The 18,853-nt window shown below is 49.3% G+C and overlaps 2 protein-coding genes and 1 pseudogene across 4 annotated transcripts in view; all 3 read right to left on the minus strand.

Annotated features, from left to right (window-relative positions):
* LOC144721464 (hexokinase-2-like) overlaps positions 1-6,932 on the minus strand; it is a 29,327-nt pseudogene extending 22,395 nt beyond the window's left edge. The window contains exon 1 of the transcript XR_013585913.1: positions 6,398-6,932. The product of XR_013585913.1 is annotated as a hexokinase-2-like (transcript). The remainder of the gene's footprint in view (positions 1-6,397) is intronic.
* A 112-nt stretch (positions 6,933-7,044) lies between these two features.
* Positions 7,045-14,564, minus strand: LOC144721463 (polyisoprenoid diphosphate/phosphate phosphohydrolase PLPP6-like). 2 transcript variants are annotated; one of them, XM_078599090.1, is made up of 3 exons: positions 14,315-14,564; positions 13,234-13,490; positions 7,045-10,701 (listed from the first exon to the last, which is right to left on the minus strand). In XM_078599090.1, the coding sequence occupies exons 1-3, from the start codon at positions 14,344-14,346 to the stop codon at positions 10,313-10,315; spliced, it is 678 nt and encodes a 225-aa protein (XP_078455216.1). In that variant the 5' UTR covers positions 14,347-14,564; the 3' UTR covers positions 7,045-10,312. The 2 variants fall into 2 exon arrangements, with proteins under 2 accessions (XP_078455216.1, XP_078455215.1); XM_078599089.1 differs by lacking the exon at positions 14,315-14,564 and having other exon boundaries at positions 13,234-14,305.
* Positions 14,565-15,134: 570 nt separating this feature from the next.
* The window catches only part of LOC144721461 (G protein-coupled receptor kinase 5-like), a 28,033-nt gene continuing 24,314 nt past the window's right edge, over positions 15,135-18,853 (minus strand). The window contains exons 15-16 of the mRNA XM_078599086.1: positions 18,652-18,783; positions 15,135-18,204 (exon numbers count right to left, since the gene is read on the minus strand). Of these exons, the coding sequence (XP_078455212.1) occupies positions 18,166-18,204; positions 18,652-18,783 (171 nt within the window). The 3' untranslated portion in view covers positions 15,135-18,165. The remainder of the gene's footprint in view (positions 18,205-18,651; positions 18,784-18,853) is intronic.

An 18,853-nucleotide genomic window follows, 5' to 3' on the forward strand; every position in this document is an offset into this window, starting at 1 on the left:
GGCCCTCCATCGTAGACGATCCTCCTCGCGTGGCCTACAGTCCCACAACCGCTGCGGCACTTCTCCCCGTCTGCGACTCCACATTGCGACCACAGCTGCGATGTCACCCTCCACTGGTAGGTCCTCTGTCGGCTGATTCACGACATATTGTGGTGCCCACCCACGCGGCTCACCATCTCGGCCGGGGTTGTCCGTCCAGGCCGCCATCTGGGGCCAACGGCGCAAGTTCTCGTGGACCTGAGGAACATCGGGCGGCCCATCGGGACGTCTGTTCATCCACATCGATGACCGGCAAGACGACCCACATTTCGCGCGCCAGCCCCAACATTCTTTCCATCACCAGAGAATCAAGGACTTTCGGGTCTACCGCGGGGTACGCCGCTTCTCCCAACGCCAAAAACGCGCTGCGGTAGGCAAGAGGCGTCTCGGCCTCCCCTCGCCTCCGCTGCAAAAACTTCTTACGGGTGTTGGAAGGTGGTTCGTATACTTCGGCCATCTCGGCGCATGCATCATTTGTCTTCTTCCCTGCGGGTATGGCTCAGAAAACAGCGAGTGCATCGTCGTCTAACACCGTGGGCAGAGCTCTCAGCGCTTCCTCCTCGGTCCAGTTCACCGACCGATAAGCTGCCTTGAAGCGCCAAGTGAAAGTGCCACAGTCCCCACCTGCCGTTACAAATTCCGTAACAGCAGGCAGTCGGTGGGTCTGTTCCGATCCGCTTGCGGTGTCGACAGTAACAGGCGTCACTTCCGGCGAATCACGCCCGTGCTCTGAAATGGCGGCCTCCGGCCGCACGTCTCCCGCACTGCGCTTAATGGCGGCCTCGTCTGCGTGGTCTTCGAGACGTGCGTAATGGCGGCCACTCCACTCGCGGACGTTCGTGGCCGTTCTTCAATCTCCAGCTCCACCCGGTACGGTATGTGCAGTCAGCCCTACCAACGTGGTCGCCGTCAGGAGCTCCACCATTTGCACGAGTGTCGCCCGCAGGAGCTCCAACTGATCCGACACCACGCGCCATCCAAGTTCGGGTTGCTGCTGCCGTCTCCGGCGCCGCCGGTTCTCCCACCGTGACTTGGGTAACCGGGAGTGCGGTTCCTGGGGTTGTAAGGAGGTCCAGCATCTCGTCCTCATCATCGTTGGAAGACGCCACAGGTGGGTTCCACTTCTTCTGATACTTCGTCATCGTTTTTATTTTCTCACTATTCCTTTGATGAGAAAAAAAATGTATCACTCTGACACCAAATGTAGTGAGTTTGCATTACATATGTTGTGAGCGACTTCCGACACACATCTAGTAGAAGGCTTCTTATTTATTAAGAGCACACAGGGCGGTACACTTCGTAACGTGGCTACACCTAGGCTGTCCAAACATGCAGCCCCTCTCCGTTCCTGCGCTATGCTGGCTGGTTGAAAAGCATAGCGGCGGCGATGGAGCTGCTCTTGCAGAATAACAGCCACGTGGTTGAAGATGAAGAGATGACGACGGCAGCGACACAACCAGGACCCAGACGACACACTAACAGCCCCGAACCAGAGATTCGGTACTGCTCATATCTGCCTGGCGCGGCCAAGCTCCACCTCTGGGAACAAACCCGAAGGTTCTGGAAAGGGGGCCTTTTCCCGAACCTTCGGGTTTGTTCCCAGAGCTTCTCGACTAACTCCGCCCTTAACCTTTACCCCAGATACGCCCCTTCATAATAAGGCATTATGTAATGCAGCTATAACTGTAATTACCCCTACAGGCCGGCAGTTGTCACCCTGTCATTACACATGTGTAGTGATATAGAATGGATCACTACAGCACGTAGCGCCAAGTACAATAGAATGAAAAAATATGGGGGTAGGGGCTAGCACACCATGCAGTACCACACAGTGGGTCGCTAGGGTGCGTGGTACTGGGTGCTAGCAGAGAGAGGCTGATGAGTCCTACCGACAACCCTTACTAGTTGGCTGTGTCTGGTGGTGGCGGGTTTTAACGACACATTTATATATTTACGCGATCTAACCCAAAAAAACCCAGCAATTCCGGTTCAGTGATTCTACACTTGCTCTATTACTATAGTACTATACTGCCTTCAACCTTTATGAACGACTGGGTGTTTAAGGTTAGCAATTTGTCGTATTATCTGGCTGTATAGCAAATGAAAAAATACAATTACTTCACTATACAAGTAAAAAAGGTGTGTTTTAATATGTATGTGTTGTTATTTAGGGCCCCTTTAGAACATATGCTACAGGCCCCGCACTAGCTTAATCCGGCACTGCCCAGGACTGGTTCAAATATTCCGTCACCGATGTTGGGAGTGAGCGGGACTCGAAGTTGGGCCGCCGAGTTTGTGGGGCAGCCCAACGCTAACCGTTGCACGACAGTCGGATCACAACACCGCTACACCGCCGCTCCCGCTAACCTCACACAGTCAAATCACCCACTTACACCACACCTCTGAGCTGTCGGGGCATCGCGCTCACCGTGCACATGTTGGTACCTCCCCTGGCCTCCTGGGTCCCTGGGGCTCGGACCCTGCGTCCCTTGGAGCCGATCCCACTGCTCTTGCCCTTGGAGAAGCGAGCAAGTTTGGCGACGATATCGGCGACAGCGAAACAGTGACGAGGGGTGAAGCGGAGTGTAGATTCAAGGATTGTATCCCCAATCCAGGCCAAGAGCGCGGCAAAAGGCGATCCCTCTGAACCCCAACCCGAGCGTGAGCAGAGCGAGAAGCGCGCGCGGCCAAAGTGCAATGAGTTTGGGCCAATTCACTTCACCCATAGCCACTCCCTGATACAGCGCAGCAACTGAAAGGGTTTCCTCATACAAAGTATCCTGACATCTGGCTACATGTTCATTTCAACTTTAAACCTCATATCGAATATTTGATTTTAAAAAAGTAGGGGACTTTGTATAAACACAAATTATGTTTCTTATCCTCTACACGTAAACATTCCATAGCTGCTGCCGTTATGCCTCGCACAGCCTCTGTTGGCATACGCCAATCAAACGCGGAAACCACTTTGGATGTGCTACCTTTTTCATTCCGCCTTACACTTCAACAAACAACAGACTACTCCACTGATCACTGTGGTTATCACCCTCTTTCAACTCGGAGGAATATTCATTGGGCCGAGTTCATCTTTAATGCATGGACACTGATATCGTACCCTTACCTATCTAGTGTTTGTTATTCAGGACAAACCCAATAGAACTATCAGACGTCCCACAGCACTTAAGTTCATTGCATTGTACCTCGGACGAAAAAACTCACATGGTTATTACTCATTTGCTGTTAATGCCCATAATACCTGGAATTATATCGCTTTCAAAAATGCTCTTGGTAACTCTCCCATCTAAATCACAATTTGATGCCAAGCTGTCAATTCGTTATGAAAACTTTACTTTCACTTGGCACATTAGTTTGAATATTAGTACAATAAGTGACTCTGATACTACCTTGGGGTGCGTCCTCTGGTCACGACACGACACTATTTAACAACTATTTAACCACGTAGTTCACGTTTCTGAAGCTAAATTATAATTGTGCTATGATCAGTCTAAAAGTAAACTACCTGAGCCGATTTACATGACAGGGAATGTATGACTGAATATACATTTGGTTGTGCAATATTTTCAATTTATCATGTGACGTTCTCGTTTTTGCCCCGATGTATATTTATTCGTTGCTGCATGTACATTGTATAGTTTTGCTTTTGTGATTTTGGTGATCCAGGTCACTTGCAAATTAGACTCTGCTGGTCTCTTTGCTTTTTCACCTGGTGAAACAAATAAACTTGATTTAATTGGACCTCACTCCCCACCCAACATCCTCCTTCAACCTCCCCCCTCGTGTCCCTCCTCCATTATCGCCTTCCTCCCCCACACCATCACCTCCCTCCTCCATTTGCCCCCACCATCACCTCCCCACCACCATCAACCCCACCCCTTACCTGCACCTATCTCCTCCCATATCCCCACCATTAAATCCCTCCATTCCCGCGTCTCCCATTTCTGCCCTCCCCCACTCCCACCCCTGCACTCAGGTGATGAGTAAATGACGCTGCACCCCGCAGGACCCACATCAATGCGGCTCTTTGGCTTCCCCCCGTGAGGATATTTGGCTACCCCCTTGCGAGCAGCCGTTTTATTACATTTTAAACGTAATTTGACGCAAAGATAATAAGGAATGTATTACATACGACATGGAATGGGTCACTGTGAAATGTGTTGGTGACAACAACAAAAAATAACTAAGGGGGACAACATTGGCGTCACTAGGTTTGGTGTAACCCAGTGCGGTAACTCGTGGTGTCACCCCCCATGGACCTCCTCCCGTACCAGACCGTACAGAATCCTTAGTAATGTGTTTTGTACTAATGTTACTCGTAAATCGTAATTCCCGCATATCACTGAATGTAATGGCAATAGTAGTGACGTAAACAACTAGCACATTTTAAATTTCACCTTTAAATTACAATATCATACATACAGCGTAAATGTGCTTTTACATAATTGCACGTGGTTAAGGTGAAAATTCGGTAAGAAAACAATAGAATTCTAAGTAAAAAGAAACGTCTAAACATTTAAGAACGACATTAAATCAGAAAAATAAATTTGTGTTTTGTCTTAAAACTAACCACACGGAGACGTCTGCTGGAGGCAACGCGTTTATTGTAACAACTCTTAACACTCACTACTCTGTTAAACACTATTCTGTTAAACACTACTCTGTTAACCACTACTGTAACACGAAGGGGTACGGCCCCTTCCACCCGATTGCCTAAGAGAGAGACGGCCTCCCTTCCAGCGTGTCCTACACACGCCGGGCTACGCTACACGCCGGACCCTTGCAACGGCGGCTAGGGGAAGACTGGACCGACCCACCCCGGGGTACGGGACTCGCCCTGGTCCGCTGCAACCCCGGCTCTAGCAAGAGCCTCGGTGAGCAACCCAGGGTGTCCGAGCTACCTCGGCTCCGCTACAACTGGCTCTAACGAGAGCCTCGGTTGAGGGTCCCCGGGTGCTGGTCCAGTCTTCAGGTCTTCAGATGTCTTCAAGCTTGAGTTGGCGAACACTTCCCGGCCCGTTCAGAGGGCCGGCCTTTTATCTCCAGGTCGGGATCACCCCTCCCCTCATGACCCCCCCTCCAGAACCTTCTGGAAGGTCTTAGAGGGTCTTAATTCTTAAGGGGTCTTAGGAAGTGGTGGGGGGCCTCCATCCCCCTCAGCCCCCAGAAGGTCTGGGGTGTCAACCTCCTGTCACGGAGGTCAACCCGTAACCACCTCGTTCTCTCTCGGCTGCCCCCTGTCGGCCCGTGAGCGGGGTGGCAGGTCAGCTGCCGACAGCGCCTTATTATGGCGCAACATTTGTAAGACAGTGATGCTTTTCAAGAACATTTTCAAAAGGCTAAAATGAAAAAAAACTGAATTTAAGATTTAAGTTATATTTCTAAACATGTATCAAGAAACATAGAATTTCCCCCCACTTCATGTTTTAAATTGTCAATTTCTCTATTTAGTTATCAGAGTTATTTCATCAATAATTGTTCTACATGTAAGTTTATCAATTTTAATCATAGAATAATATGTGATATAGTTGTAAATTGCTTAAAGTTTATATTTCTTAGATTATATGAATACTTACAACATTTTTTGTAAAAAAAAATGCATTGAATTACATTATTAGTAAGCAGAAGCCTATTAGTGAGCAGAAGCCTTTTGTATTTTTCTCCTTTTCTTTTAATTACTACTTCATTCTCCAAAAAGTTATTGATATAGGTGCACAAATACTAATTACCACAATATTGCACCTAAAACACAAGAAAATTTGACAAAATCAGCGACTATAAAAACACGAGCAGCAACGAAAACAACAGCGCGTGCTTGTAGCGCGTGCAGACGAAACCACGTGACTCGAAGCGTCACTGGAGTTGGGTAACAATGACGGCTCTGACCGGAGCACATTTGAAGGTTCAAAAAGTAAATTAGCATAGAGTTTTAGCCTTGTAGGTATATTGATACAGTACATGTAAGCTGGGCTTACGAATTTTGTTGTTGTTATAGCTAACTACAGGGATATTTTTTGTTTAAATAATACATTTCTGCTGAAACACTGCACAAAAAGTTAGACAGTCATTGTGGTGTCACCCCCTCTGAGGGTGTCACCCGGTGCGGCCCGCACCCCCCGAGTGACGCCACTGGTGGACAACAACGAAATAGACGCAGTTTATTCCATCGCATATTTTGTTTTAAGTCAGACTTTGTCATCTGCTGTTTGTGTATGCAGGGGTGCAACTACGGGGTATGCAGCGTATGCGATGCATAGGGACCCAGTATGCCACAAGGGGGACCCGCATCTAAAGTTAAACAAGTACATGTTACTAAAATGTATTTTTTAAAATGAAAAATTACCTGCGGTCTACGATGGACCAAGCCCGATGAACGCATCTGGCTTTCAAGTCAATAGAGCAGCATCCTAGACCGATAGGCCAGCACGAAAGCGAGACGCATGATAACGTAATTGTATTGTACCTTTACATATTTTTATTAATACCGTCACTGTGAGACTGTTTTCCTCTAAACCCAATACACGGTGCACCTAAAATACTATTTATAGTTATATCCTACATATTATTGAATATACGGGTTAGAAACATCCGTACCTATTTCAGTAGAAGCGAGTCGGGAGAAAGGAGAGAGACCCACAGTCGGATCTTGACAGCGCCCCCCATGAAAGAGGTCGTTGCGCCCCTGTGTGCACAAGTCACTCCGCTTGTGATGCGGCTCTCGAACTAGTTTGGTCAATGACAAAAAAAATAGCTCTTCTTTGAAAGGTTGCCGACCCCTGGTCCGGACTTTGCTCCCCCAAACTCGGGCCCCTCGACCTCCGGACCCTGTCCTCACCCAAGACGTCAAACCCCACCCCTCCCTACCTGTATTCTGCATTCCTGCGGCCAGGTGTCCCCTTGGCCAACGTTAGTTCCAATGACCTTCAATGTGGGTCTCACGCTCGCCCGCCATAGCGCCCTCCACGTCGCTCGACATGACCAGGCACAGAGTTTCTTGCTCAAGAGTTTTATTGTCCCAGGTTCAACTCAAATTTCCCAGGCAACAAGTGGCCGGCACCGCCCTCACCCGTAAAGTTTAATCACAATGCTACACGTGAATTAACAATACACGTGCTTATAACTGGCTCATGTAAGCACAAGTTCCCCCGAAAAAAAACATCCCATAACAAATAATCACAAGGTTCCCAAAAATACCCAATTTGTTCATGCAAGCCTAGCTCTGCTGACGAGACATTGAATGTCAAAACCAGTCCAGAGATTGTTGAATCGATAGTCCTCAAATGATGCCCTCCCAGAAGGTCATGTGGCGGATTGGATGTTTACTTTTATTTTTTATGTGGAGGGACATATTATGCAGGAGTTGAACTGTCATGTGTAAGGATGCTAAATATATCCTTATTTAATTCAGGTTACCGCTAACACAGAAGCGTGGCAACCCTGCCATGGAATTGACACGGGAGGGTTTCTATTGGCTAGCGCCGGTCACGACAGTTTTTATAGCTTTGCCCGGTGGCCAGTGCTGGAAGCAAACCCATTGGCATAGCGCCGAGCATGCGGTAGAGTAAACGGCTCTGACATTCGGCGACGCGCGACTCTAATTTACCATTTATTAAACGGTACTAAAGTGGCTATTTTTAGTGGCAATTTAAACAACCTTTGACAACCTGGTAAACAATAACGACAGTTGTTGCCGTTGAAGTAGATAAGGAACGTGTATCGAGCAACTCAGGGCCATTTGCTTCAACTCCCTTTGGTGGTTTGCGGGTATGATCAACTCTACCCCCAGTGTGCTCGAACTTCTCACCTTCGATTAGCACGGTTGGCTTTGCACGGTGCAAAATAAGTTCAACATACATATTGTGGGTTTACTCTCCAACACACTGGTGTGCTGAACTAGTTACTAAATGGCATGCTTTACGTGGCAAACCTTACTAATTGTCTGTCGGGTGGTGGCGAGTTTAACGACATATTTATGTGAACGCGATCTAACCCAAAAAAAAAACTCTTATGGATACATAAATTGTTTTGTGGCAGCGGTGAAGTAATCATGGCCACGGCAACCAGCTCAGAACGCTGGGGCCAAACTCGGCTGGAGGCAGCTGACAGCGGCAATTTGTGAGCAGCAGTGACTTCTTGGTCAGGGCGATGCAGCGAGTTACAGGTTCAAATTGTATTCTCTGCAGCGACACCGATTGTATTGTTACAATATTCTATATTTACGTTGAGGATGCGTTCCTGGAAAACGCGACATTAGGGAAAACAACAAACATAGAAACTTATTTAACAATTGACTTAATGATATACATTTTTAATACGTTCTTGGGGCACAATTTTAGGTGCAAATTTGCATAAACAAATAAGTACCAAAAAAAGAAAACAAAAGATTTCTAAAAATATTTAAGAAGTTTAAATATATGTTAGAATAGATTACAGGAATTCCCCATAATAAGTTACAAGATTATGCATTGTTTTGCATGTACGTTTCTGATGAATTTGGGAATATTTCCTTATACATATTTTTTTTAGAATATGCGTTTTTTATGCATATTGTCTGCGATTCTTAAAACTAAGAATGCACGCGGTCAAAATTGACAATTTCACGAGAGGATTTCCCTCCACACGGAGGAGGGAAGCTGAACTAGACAATGCTGAGTAGACAGACGTGGTGGAGTCCCAAGGTGAGGGCCTGGCAAATGAGGATCTGATGCAGCTGGAACGAGCTGAGGAAAGAGGCCGATGAACCGATACCACCACCACAACAAATATTCACTGGCATCCCTATGTATAGCGGGGGATTCCTGTACTTACCATAGATGGCAGCGGAGATTCCATTTAGAGCAGGGGTCCCCAACCCCCGGGCCGCGGACCGGTACCGGTCCGCGTCGTGTTAGGAACTGGGCCGCACAGCAGGAGGAGAGCGGCGAGTCCGCGCGTGGCCCGCCCCCATTATTTTATTATTTACAACTTCCGTCCGCGCCTCTTTCCCGCACTGCGCACTTGTCTCAGTCACAGTTTTGGTAAGCCCACAAGCTCTAACCCCTAGCCAAAATGAGTAAAAAACAAACGTCGCTGGAGAGCTTCTTTGAAAAGGGAGAAAGACCCAATGATGACCCCCCCCCCCCGGTCTGTGAAAGAATTGTCTTCCACGAAACCGGTCCCTGGTGCCAAAAAGGTTGGGGACCGCTGATTTAGATGGTCCAGTATTTAGGATGGTGATGTTGTAAACACTGTGTAGTGCGCTGTCACGTATACCGCCCAAACTATTGTTATTTGGAAATGTTTCAAAATAATGGAGGCAATCAATGCACTTTAAATCGAATTATGTTCCCAAATTCGCTGGCGACGTTTAGTGAAACAACGTAAATAGGAGCAACGTAAACAGAGGACTTCCTACTCTTTGGTTCTTTCGGTAAAGTCATGTAGGTATAAAATAAAATAAATCACGTTTCAGGCGCAACACAAGCGTCCCACCTGATGACGGACACTTGTGTGGCGCCCGAAACGTGATTTATATATTTTTCTACCTACGTGACTTCACCGAAAGAACCAAAGAGTATGGATTCCTGCAGTCACGAAAGCTTCAAATCAAGAGAGGACTTCCTGTATACAACCCAGTGCTTATGGTAGGAAACAGTAAGGTTTGGTGAAGGAAAAGCTGAAGACCTTGCTGTCCTTGCTGCCCTGACCTCCTACACGGCAGATTTACAAACTTAGCATCCCGAGCAGCATCACGAGACCACCGTGCTATCCCTGTGAAAATGTAATGGCTTAAATGTAACGCAGTGCAATGTGCATGGGGGTACACAGGCCACATGTGCTTGAAGTTATACACAACTATCTTTAATACACGGCCTACGCGGAGGATGGGGGGGATGCGTGACGTCAGCAGGCACACTGCGTAACGCTCCCGCATGCGGGTGACATCACAGATGTGACGTCACCGCTCACTTGCCGTGCAAAATATATCCATTATTGCCCCCCCCCCCCCCCAAAAAAAATACAAAAGTCTATTTTTATACTTTTTGCATTGTGTACAGTCTGGAAGTTACCCACATGCCAAATTTCAAGTTTGTTTCATGTTGGGAAGTATGCTAAACATTTCGAACGGACACACATTCACAAATTTCCCTTTTATATATATATACGTTGTGTAATCAATGTACTAAGTGGGCTAGGGCAAATTTGTCAATGAAGACTGGTAATATATTTCAGCTCGTTATGTCAAGACTTAACAACTGTGCAGAGTCTAAAGAACCATTCAAATCCAATGCGCATATTGCAGCAGCATCTGGCAGGTGGTGGCAGACAACCACATGACCTCCACGAGCCAGGCCTGTAGCCAGCCTTGCACCAGGCCGCAAGCCACGTCGCTTACGTGGTGCCGTCCGAGCATCACGCGCGACAACCCCACGGCCAGAGCCCAGGCTAGCACCAGCCACCAGCCAAGCCCCGCGATCCACCCGGCACCTCCGCCCGCTCCGCTGAACACCAGCATTGCGAGCATAGCGGCGCGCGTGGCATGACCCGACGGGAACGAGTACTGGTCAACGGAGACCGTGGCGAACATGTCCATGCAATTGTGAGAAGGACGCGGTCGCCGCACCACAGCCTTCACCGTTCCCACCATCACTAGGTCCAGCAGCAGCGCTATGGTGAAGGCACAGGCGAGAAAACGGCACCACACGCGAGCGTTATCCTGATTTCACCAACATCGGCGATGTAACAGAGGTACCTTTAAACACACTTAAGTAGGCATGAGTTACTCTTTAGAAGAGCCCATTTACCAAATGAATACAGCTATGCCAGGTGGCATAGTTAGCGCTACAAAGTTACTCACTGCCTGCCAAAACTGAGTGACGACACCGAGAGTGTGGATTGCAAGTGACAGCGGCAAGACCACTGAGGCATGCAATGTCGCTGGGTCGGAGTGCGAGATGCGTACGGACCCATGTACACACACTCCTGCATTGCGGTGGCACGGACATCTGGAATTGCCAAACCCGGTGGCGTCATTGCACACATTCGGGGTCATCACAATTCATTGCCACGACACGCGTGAGAGATGAACCCGACACTTGTAACGTGCTGCAGTACTCGCACTGGGCAATAGCGGTGGTCCTCTCCTCTACGAACAACCCACCAGCAGTGCACTCGATCTCGTTCGATCTCGGAAGCTAAGTAGAGTTTGAGCCTGGATAGTGCTTTGATGGGTAACCAGCAAGCATGCCAGGATTCCAGAGGGTGCTATGGGGTTGTGCTCTGCGGTGGTCAGCAGAGGGCAGTGCAGCAAAGCCGGTGGAGAGAAAATGGTTACTCTTTGGTTCTTTCGGTAAAGTTACGTATAAAGAGAAAATAATAAATTAAATACTAGCATACGACGTTTCGATTGCAACACAAGCAATCATCATCAGGTATAAATGAAATAGAAACACAAATCTAGTATATTTAGAAATGTAATGTAATACAACAGAGAGTCGGATAACATAACAGTCAACACCCTACCTGGTTGATAACGTTCTTCCTGAGAATGCTAAATTTGAGAGAGAGATAAAACACAGAACCAGAGACATATAGACAGATATATAAGTAGAGACAGATATCACAGAGATACATAGTCACATAGAGAAACCACGCTTCTGTGTCGAGGCCTTAAATAGAGAGAGGGGGCGGGAGCGGAGAGAGAGGGAGGGGTTAGAGAAAATTAGCATGTCAAATGAGTGGCACGCTGCAGAAGCTTGGAAAAATGAGTAGACAGGGAGAGAGACACACTGAATTAAATAACATAGCAAAATTTCGAAATGTAATGTAACACAGAGAGTCGGTCAACACACAATTAACGCATAGACTGGTTGATTACGTTTTTCCAAAGATTGCTAAGTTAGAAGTTAAGTGTGAAATTTTAAAGAAAGACAAGACGCAAACACGAAGAACAGACAAAAGCAGAGAGGGAGAGGGACAACAGTTGAGACACACAGAGAGAGCAGAACATAAGAACGACAAAACGATTGGAGACAGAGAAAGTACACTCAATCAAATTTCGATTTAAACCTAGCAAAATTTCGAAATGTAATGCAATGCAACACAGAGGGTCGGTCAACACACAATTAACGCATAACCTGGTTGATTACGTTCTTCCAAAGATTGCTAAATTAGAAGTTAAGTGTGAAATTTGTAAGACACCGACACGAAGACCGATACACAAGCAGAGAGAGACAACAAAAATCCAGAGAGAGAGAGAAAAAAACTTAAACTTCCCCGTAGAAGTGGTTCATACTTAATTTGGAGCTTTCGTGACTGCAGGAATTACTCTTTGGTTCTTTCGGTAAAGTCACGTATAAAGAGAAAATAATAAATTAAATACTAGCATACGACGTTTCGATTGCAACACAAGCAATCATCATTATTATTATTTTCTCTTTATACGTGACTTTGCCGAAAGAACCAAAGAGCAATTCCTGCAGTCACGAAAGCTCCAAATTAAGTATGAGAAAATGGTTCTCATCCATTTTTGGCTACTGTAGTACTCCCAACATGAATCATGAACATCGATATTTTAACCAATTGTCCATGTTGTGAGGTATCTTTAAATTGCTAGTAACTGCAAGCGAATACAAAAAAAATCAACGGACGCCCTGCATGCGTGACATAATGTGTTTGCGCTTGCTGTTTGCTCTTGGAAACCACATTGCTTACAATCAATGAGTTTATAAATAGCTTTTTATATCGTTTTAAGTTACCATATGGGGATTTAAATTTTATCGTAGTTTTTATATTGGGAGATTCATACATGATTATTCACCAATGACTCTCATGTATGATATCATTTCACACATTTATAAATCATCTCACGTACCCCCCCCCTCCCTGGGACATTGACACGTACGCCGAGGGGTCCGCGTGTAACCCCCGGTTGACAACTGTAGTGCAGTGGTTCCCAGCCTTTGTGGACCCACAGACCAATGTGAACCCTCTAAGAAATGTCTCAAGACCACCAAGTACAAAAAGCATATTTTTAAAGATTAAAACTATGTCAAGTCATAGCATCGGCATCAGTTCCCAGACCACTTCCCATGCCATTGAGGACCCCTGGTGGGCCGGAGATCACTGCTGTAAAGTACAATGAACACCAAAATAACACTCATCCAGCAGTGGATTGACATGTCCTTGAGTAGCGCTCACCGAAGAGTATGTTGATCCACCAGTGTCGCTGCACCGCGCTGTGCCCAAGGTACGTGCACAGAAGGCCCCCAGCCAGCCACGGGATGCCGTGACCGCTGACCTCGATGAGCTTCATGAGGGGCCGCCCCGAGGGCCACTTCGACCCGACCCCAGCGCACACGGCCAGGCGGGAGGTCAGGGCCACGTCCCATGCCACCAGGCGGCCCAATAGTGAGGACTCCGGGGTGCCCTCTGCGTCCAGGGGCCTGTGGCTCACGCTAGCACCACCACCAGCAGGCAAGACGTTTAGATACCGTGGTAAATTCGACATTAATGATATTCGCAACCGACATCACGGAATACTTTTCAAAAGGGAAGCGAAGCCGAAATGGATTGTCCCCTTCGCATTAGTTGGTTTTAAATGTCTCGGCGATGTGGTTGCGAATATCGTGAATATGGAACTTCAAACCCACGAGTCATGGTATTTGAGAAGCAGAGCACGCAGGGACGAGGACACCGCCTGGCCTGGATCTGACGGCTCAACAATGGAGAGCCGCGGGCCACGGAGGCGCGGCCCACGGTGGCCCTCTGCTCACGGCCGACGTGGAGGCCCCGTGACCCGGCACTCTCAACGTGAACCGCTTCGTTTACATTTCAGTGGACAATGCCACGCAATGTCCTCGTGTGCTTTTTGGGTTTCGTTTGTTGTCTTTCCCACGCACGTCCGATTAGCACAGTTGGCTACGTGGGTGCGAAAGAAGTTCAACATACGGTATACATGCATGTGGTCCGCACCACCGGCTGTGTTTATGCAATAGGCCTTAGGGCTGACACCAATTCCAATGTATGTAAATCGTGATGAAGATATTAATTATGCCACAAGATCTCGGTAAAAAATCAACTCCCGCTGCCACCCGAACATATGCTAATTCCCGGCTTGTCTCGTTCAAACCCGGACTGGTGGCAACCCGAGAAGACCTCCTGCGGGGAGCCGCAGCCGCGGGCCCCGAACCCGGCGCGGTGCAGGAGGCCGCCGCCGTCCCGCCGCGTCGTCGCACCTCGACGCCGCCGCCCGGACCTGAAGAGCAGGGAGCTCACAAACCCGCGTTGTGTGGCGCGGGATCTGGGCTCCATTGCGCCTCCTCCACACGGACGCCGCCTCTGCCGCCTCCACCGCTCCCTCTGCCCTCTTCCCGTCGTCGCCCAGAGACACCCGAGCCCTGGACCCCGGAGCTCGACCGCGGAAGTAGCGAGTGGGCGAGACACGCGAGACACGACGCGAGTCTCGGCGATGAAGGAGCCGCCCCCCGACTGGGTGAGAGCGGCGCCGGTGACCCGGGGCCTCCCGGCAGGGGGCGCCGTCTCCCTCCACTCCCCGAGTCCGGGAGCCAGGCACCCACAACCAAGTCCTGGTTTACATTTTATTAGTGACTTGGCACATCATCCCTCCGGGGTCGACTGAGTACCACTTTGTGGGCAAGTCAACGGTTGGTTGCTCAACGTATCGGCTCGCCCCCGCCATAGGAAGGTGGAGTCACGCCACCCGCACCGACCCAACGTCGCAAAGGCTGTGAACAGGAGGTGCTCATTTTGTCACATCCGTTTTTTTGTTTGTTTAAAACAATTGAAACATGTGTGGACTCGTGCAGCACATGGGATGGGATCCGATGGCATTTCCAAAAGTGTAGGGGAGTTAGTCGCGGCCCTCTGTCATTTGCAGAGGTCCGCAATGGACCGATTCACGTGGGCACACACGAGGGGTTGGGGACATTTGGAGCCAAGGCGGTCCCACCGCCTGCTCTTGCAGAGGTGACCCCGCCACCCTCCAGGCATGAGGGTCACGAGGAGCCCCCCCCCACCCCCGAGCACTTTGGGATGTTTCCACTCAAACGCACGCCCGAAAAAGCCACTCCTCCTCCGTGCGGGTTCCATGTATTTATTTTTATTTACAAATAATGCTAAAAATTGTTTTTTTTTTTACAGACTACAAATGTTACATCACCTGTTCATACACTACGTACAGAACCACGTAAAGGGAGGCTGGAAGGCATTGAACGTTGAAACAAAGTAAACGGCGGCGGAGAGAAGAGACGTGCCGGATCCATTGGTGTCAGTGTCCCCCCCCCGACATCCACCCTCCCCCTCAGTGTTCATCACCAACATCCATGATTAACAATCCATCCTCAGCGTCCACCTTTGGTCCACCATCAACGCCCACCACCTTTGGCATCTGCGCTTCACGTCCGCCCCTCGTGACACCCCTTGGCAGCCTGGCTCGCGGCGAGTTGGCGACACGGGCACGAAATTAACTCACTTGGCCACCACTCCGGTCTTTGGTTAAAAAATATACAATCGACAGATGTAACAAATGAAATATAATTTGACTATGCCCGTGAAATAGAACAGCTGGTCATTTCACTGTTGCAAATCAAACATTTGCAAACGAGGCAGGGAATTTGCCACAGTCCGCTCACTCTCGCGCCACCACTCGGCAGCGCCGGCCCGTTCCAACCTCCTCCTGCTCCCAGTCCACCGACCGCTCGACATGAATAAGCGAGTACCGCCATTCTATACAGACAGGCCTCCCTCCCGCGTGACAGCAGGCATGAGGTCACGCCAGGGTCGGTGTTGCAGGTGCGATTAAAAGGGTATAACGCAACACGGAGCACAGGGGGTGAAGAGTGATGATAATTTGAGTGGGGGGGGCGTTTCACCATTGCCAATTCCCACCACTGGCCCAGTCACGCATGCGCACAGCCCACCCCAGCGCTGTGCTTGTGTCGTGTTCAAAAAACCTGTTAAGGCAAACATACATTTGATACTGTGGTCCAATAAATCAGTAAACACAAAAGTCGTAGGTGACAATTCTAAACCTATACCATTCCCTGAATGTGTTGTAAACATTTGGGCACTGACACTACACGTCGCTACACAACCGCACAGCACAGTGTCACATCGATGCAGCAAATGAGACGATGACCACGCAAGACGATTAGAGGGGGGGGGGGGGGGGGTGAGCGCAGTGTGGGGGGAGGTTACCCCCCCCCTTCCCGAGGGCCTGGGGTTCACACTCGTCACGACCACTCGGCTTCATGAGCAAAACGCGTGCAGCCCCGATATTGGCGCACAGCCAGCCCGTGGCTCCACCACCGCTCGTTCACTCACTCGTCCGCCCTCACCCGACTCGGGAGGGCAAGTGAGTGAGTGAGCAGTCACGGCACCGTACGAGGTCGCGGTGGAGCCTGGGAGCATGCAGTCATGGCACTACACACCTGCACGCAGCTCGGCCAGCGGCTATTACCTGTAACCGCCACGTGTCAAAAACAAATCCTTACTAAACATTACATATAAAAATACACAATGACATTAAAAAGCACAGATTGAAAAGATATCCCAAATTTCTATGTTGACATTTTCAAAAAAGTGAAAGATTGAGAAAAATATTAATAAAAATGCACCATATGCTCAACTGTTGATTATGGCTTTAAACTCTATGCTGGAAATATACATCTAGGGTTATCCTGCGGACGTTTACAAACAAGATTGGATGGCTGACGCCGAATACGTAGACACGGCCCGACCAGGCTTCTTCAGCACTGGCGGGTGGTATTCGATTGTTGAAAAGGAGGACGATGAGAGAACCAGTGCAGAGGGATCGACCCCGTGGAACGATATAGTAGGTGGCAGAGATTCAAGCGGCACGGTGTGGAGCACTGGCTGGGTAGCCCAGGGGAGCGATTGCAAACGGGGAAGTAGGAGGCAAGCCGTGGAGTCTCCAGGATCTGCAGCGAGTGACAAAGGGAAACCCAAGGGTGGAAGGCTGGGATAACTCCAGGGAAAATAAGAGGATGTGTTCAGCGGATGCAGGTTTGCAAAAGAACTAGCAGGATGTTGCAGTAAAGCAATAGAAAACCAAAACGAGATTTCACGAGTGAAACTAGGTGATTGTACTAAACGTGTACGCTCCATTACACAAGTGGCGGGCAGTGGAGTTGTTGGGCAGCAGCGCACATTGTGGTGCGAAGCAAAGACCAATTGCAGCCAAATATTTTAGACAAACAGCTTTTGCAGTGTTTCCCCTATTTGTAATGCAGACCACAGCTGTGAATTGACTTTAAATGAATTAAATAAAACACAAACAACAAAAAATCGTGAACGTTTGCCTTGCGGAATTACATAGCCAGGACTTCAGGGACACAAAACTGGTAGAATGCAGACAGAGAGGCTTTGTACAACGTGCAGGCAGAAGACACAGGAGCCATCCCCCCCCCCCCCCCTCAATTCTGATGGAGAAGCACATCCTCCGTAGCTACATCAACACAAGACTCCTATGCGACATAGCCCACAGGGTGCTTGGGACAGCCACCGCAGCCCAGCTGGGGCGAGATGTTGGGCCACAAGACTACTTCTACGCCAGCAGCCCCATGACCACAATTGGCGAGGAGGTGGCAATCCAGTGTCTGCAGGTCAGGTTACATCCCGACGGCCGGGGAAGGGAGGCTGCTTGAGTACTGCGGCAGGGTCGACCGGGCTCTGCGTTCAGCGCACAGTTTGAAGCATCAACATATTTAACACTCTCTCTGCATTTAGCTCCGAGTACTGATTTTGACTGTAATACATGCACGCACGCGTGCGGACGCAAGGAGAAAAGTGGCATGTACAGAGTCTGCGGCCGCAATGGGAGACGTGGAAGCGCAACGCAGGTAGTGTGGTTTGCGTCCCCGTGACGGTCCCTTGCAGAGCCAGCAACTTTCTCGCCGTGGCCACACGACGAGGGTTCGCTTCCCGGCCAAGCGGGGCACACCGGCGGCATTGGTAAACTCAGAAGTCCGGCGCTGTCCAAATGGTATCGCGTGTAACATCACAAGCACGCACGCGCATGGTGCAGTGTTCCCATTCTGGTCGAAAAGTCTGTTGTTGGTGTTTTACAATGTTCGACATCATCCAGGCCGTCTAGTCATCCTCGCCACCCTCCTCGCGGCCGAAGCAAACCTGAGGACACACAGTCACCAAGCAGGTTCTGTCAATACATCTGCCACACGGCATTTCTTGCATAACCCTCAGTGTTTGTTATGTAACCGAAACATGAGCGAGTACTGTCACCGCACGGCAATGACCCCGTGCGATTGCACGAAGGGCACACAGTAGAGCAGCCGATTGCAAATGGTGCCACTGTGTGCGAGCGGCTTGGTAACATGCATGCAGTCATGGCACTCAGAGCTTCCAAAGTCCCACCCCGACCACAATCCCTCCATGTCCAACCAAACTCCCTGCCTCTCCCTCCTGGCCAGACTCCATACTGAATAATTAAATACTGAACAATGGGCATGAATGCATGGATGCTACGTAAACTCCGCTGAACACACGTCTGCTGCGTTAACATAGAGTGTGGGAGCTCATACCACACATGCTCGTGTGCATATGAGGGTGTGTGCCCACCTGGCGTCCAAAGAGCCTCTGCAAGAGTCCCTTCTTGGGGGGCTGTGGCGGCAGGTTGTCATCGAGATCTGGGGTGGGCGCTCCGTCCGGTCCAAACACATTCAACTCTTTGAAGCATTCCGTCTCGATCATCTAAGACACACGCACAGGCACACATCAAGAGGGTCCGTGGGGGACACAGGGTTCAAGTGGGCAGGGGGGT

This window comes from Lampetra planeri, chromosome 12 (genome assembly GCF_965212315.1).
Source record: "Lampetra planeri chromosome 12, kcLamPlan1.2.h2, whole genome shotgun sequence".
In the NCBI taxonomy this organism is placed as follows: domain Eukaryota; kingdom Metazoa; phylum Chordata; class Hyperoartia; order Petromyzontiformes; family Petromyzontidae; genus Lampetra; species Lampetra planeri.

What these genes read in the sequence shown, in the direction of transcription:
- LOC144721463 (XM_078599089.1), bottom strand. Translation starts at nt 13,543, where the DNA reads ATGTCGAATTTACCACGGTATCTAAACGTCTTGCCTGCTGGTGGTGGT. An exon ending in GTGGATCAACATACTCTTCG is followed by an intron (nt 10,702 to 13,233) that starts GTGAGCGCTACT and finishes CCTTCACCATAG; the next exon opens with CGCTGCTGCTGGACCTAGTG.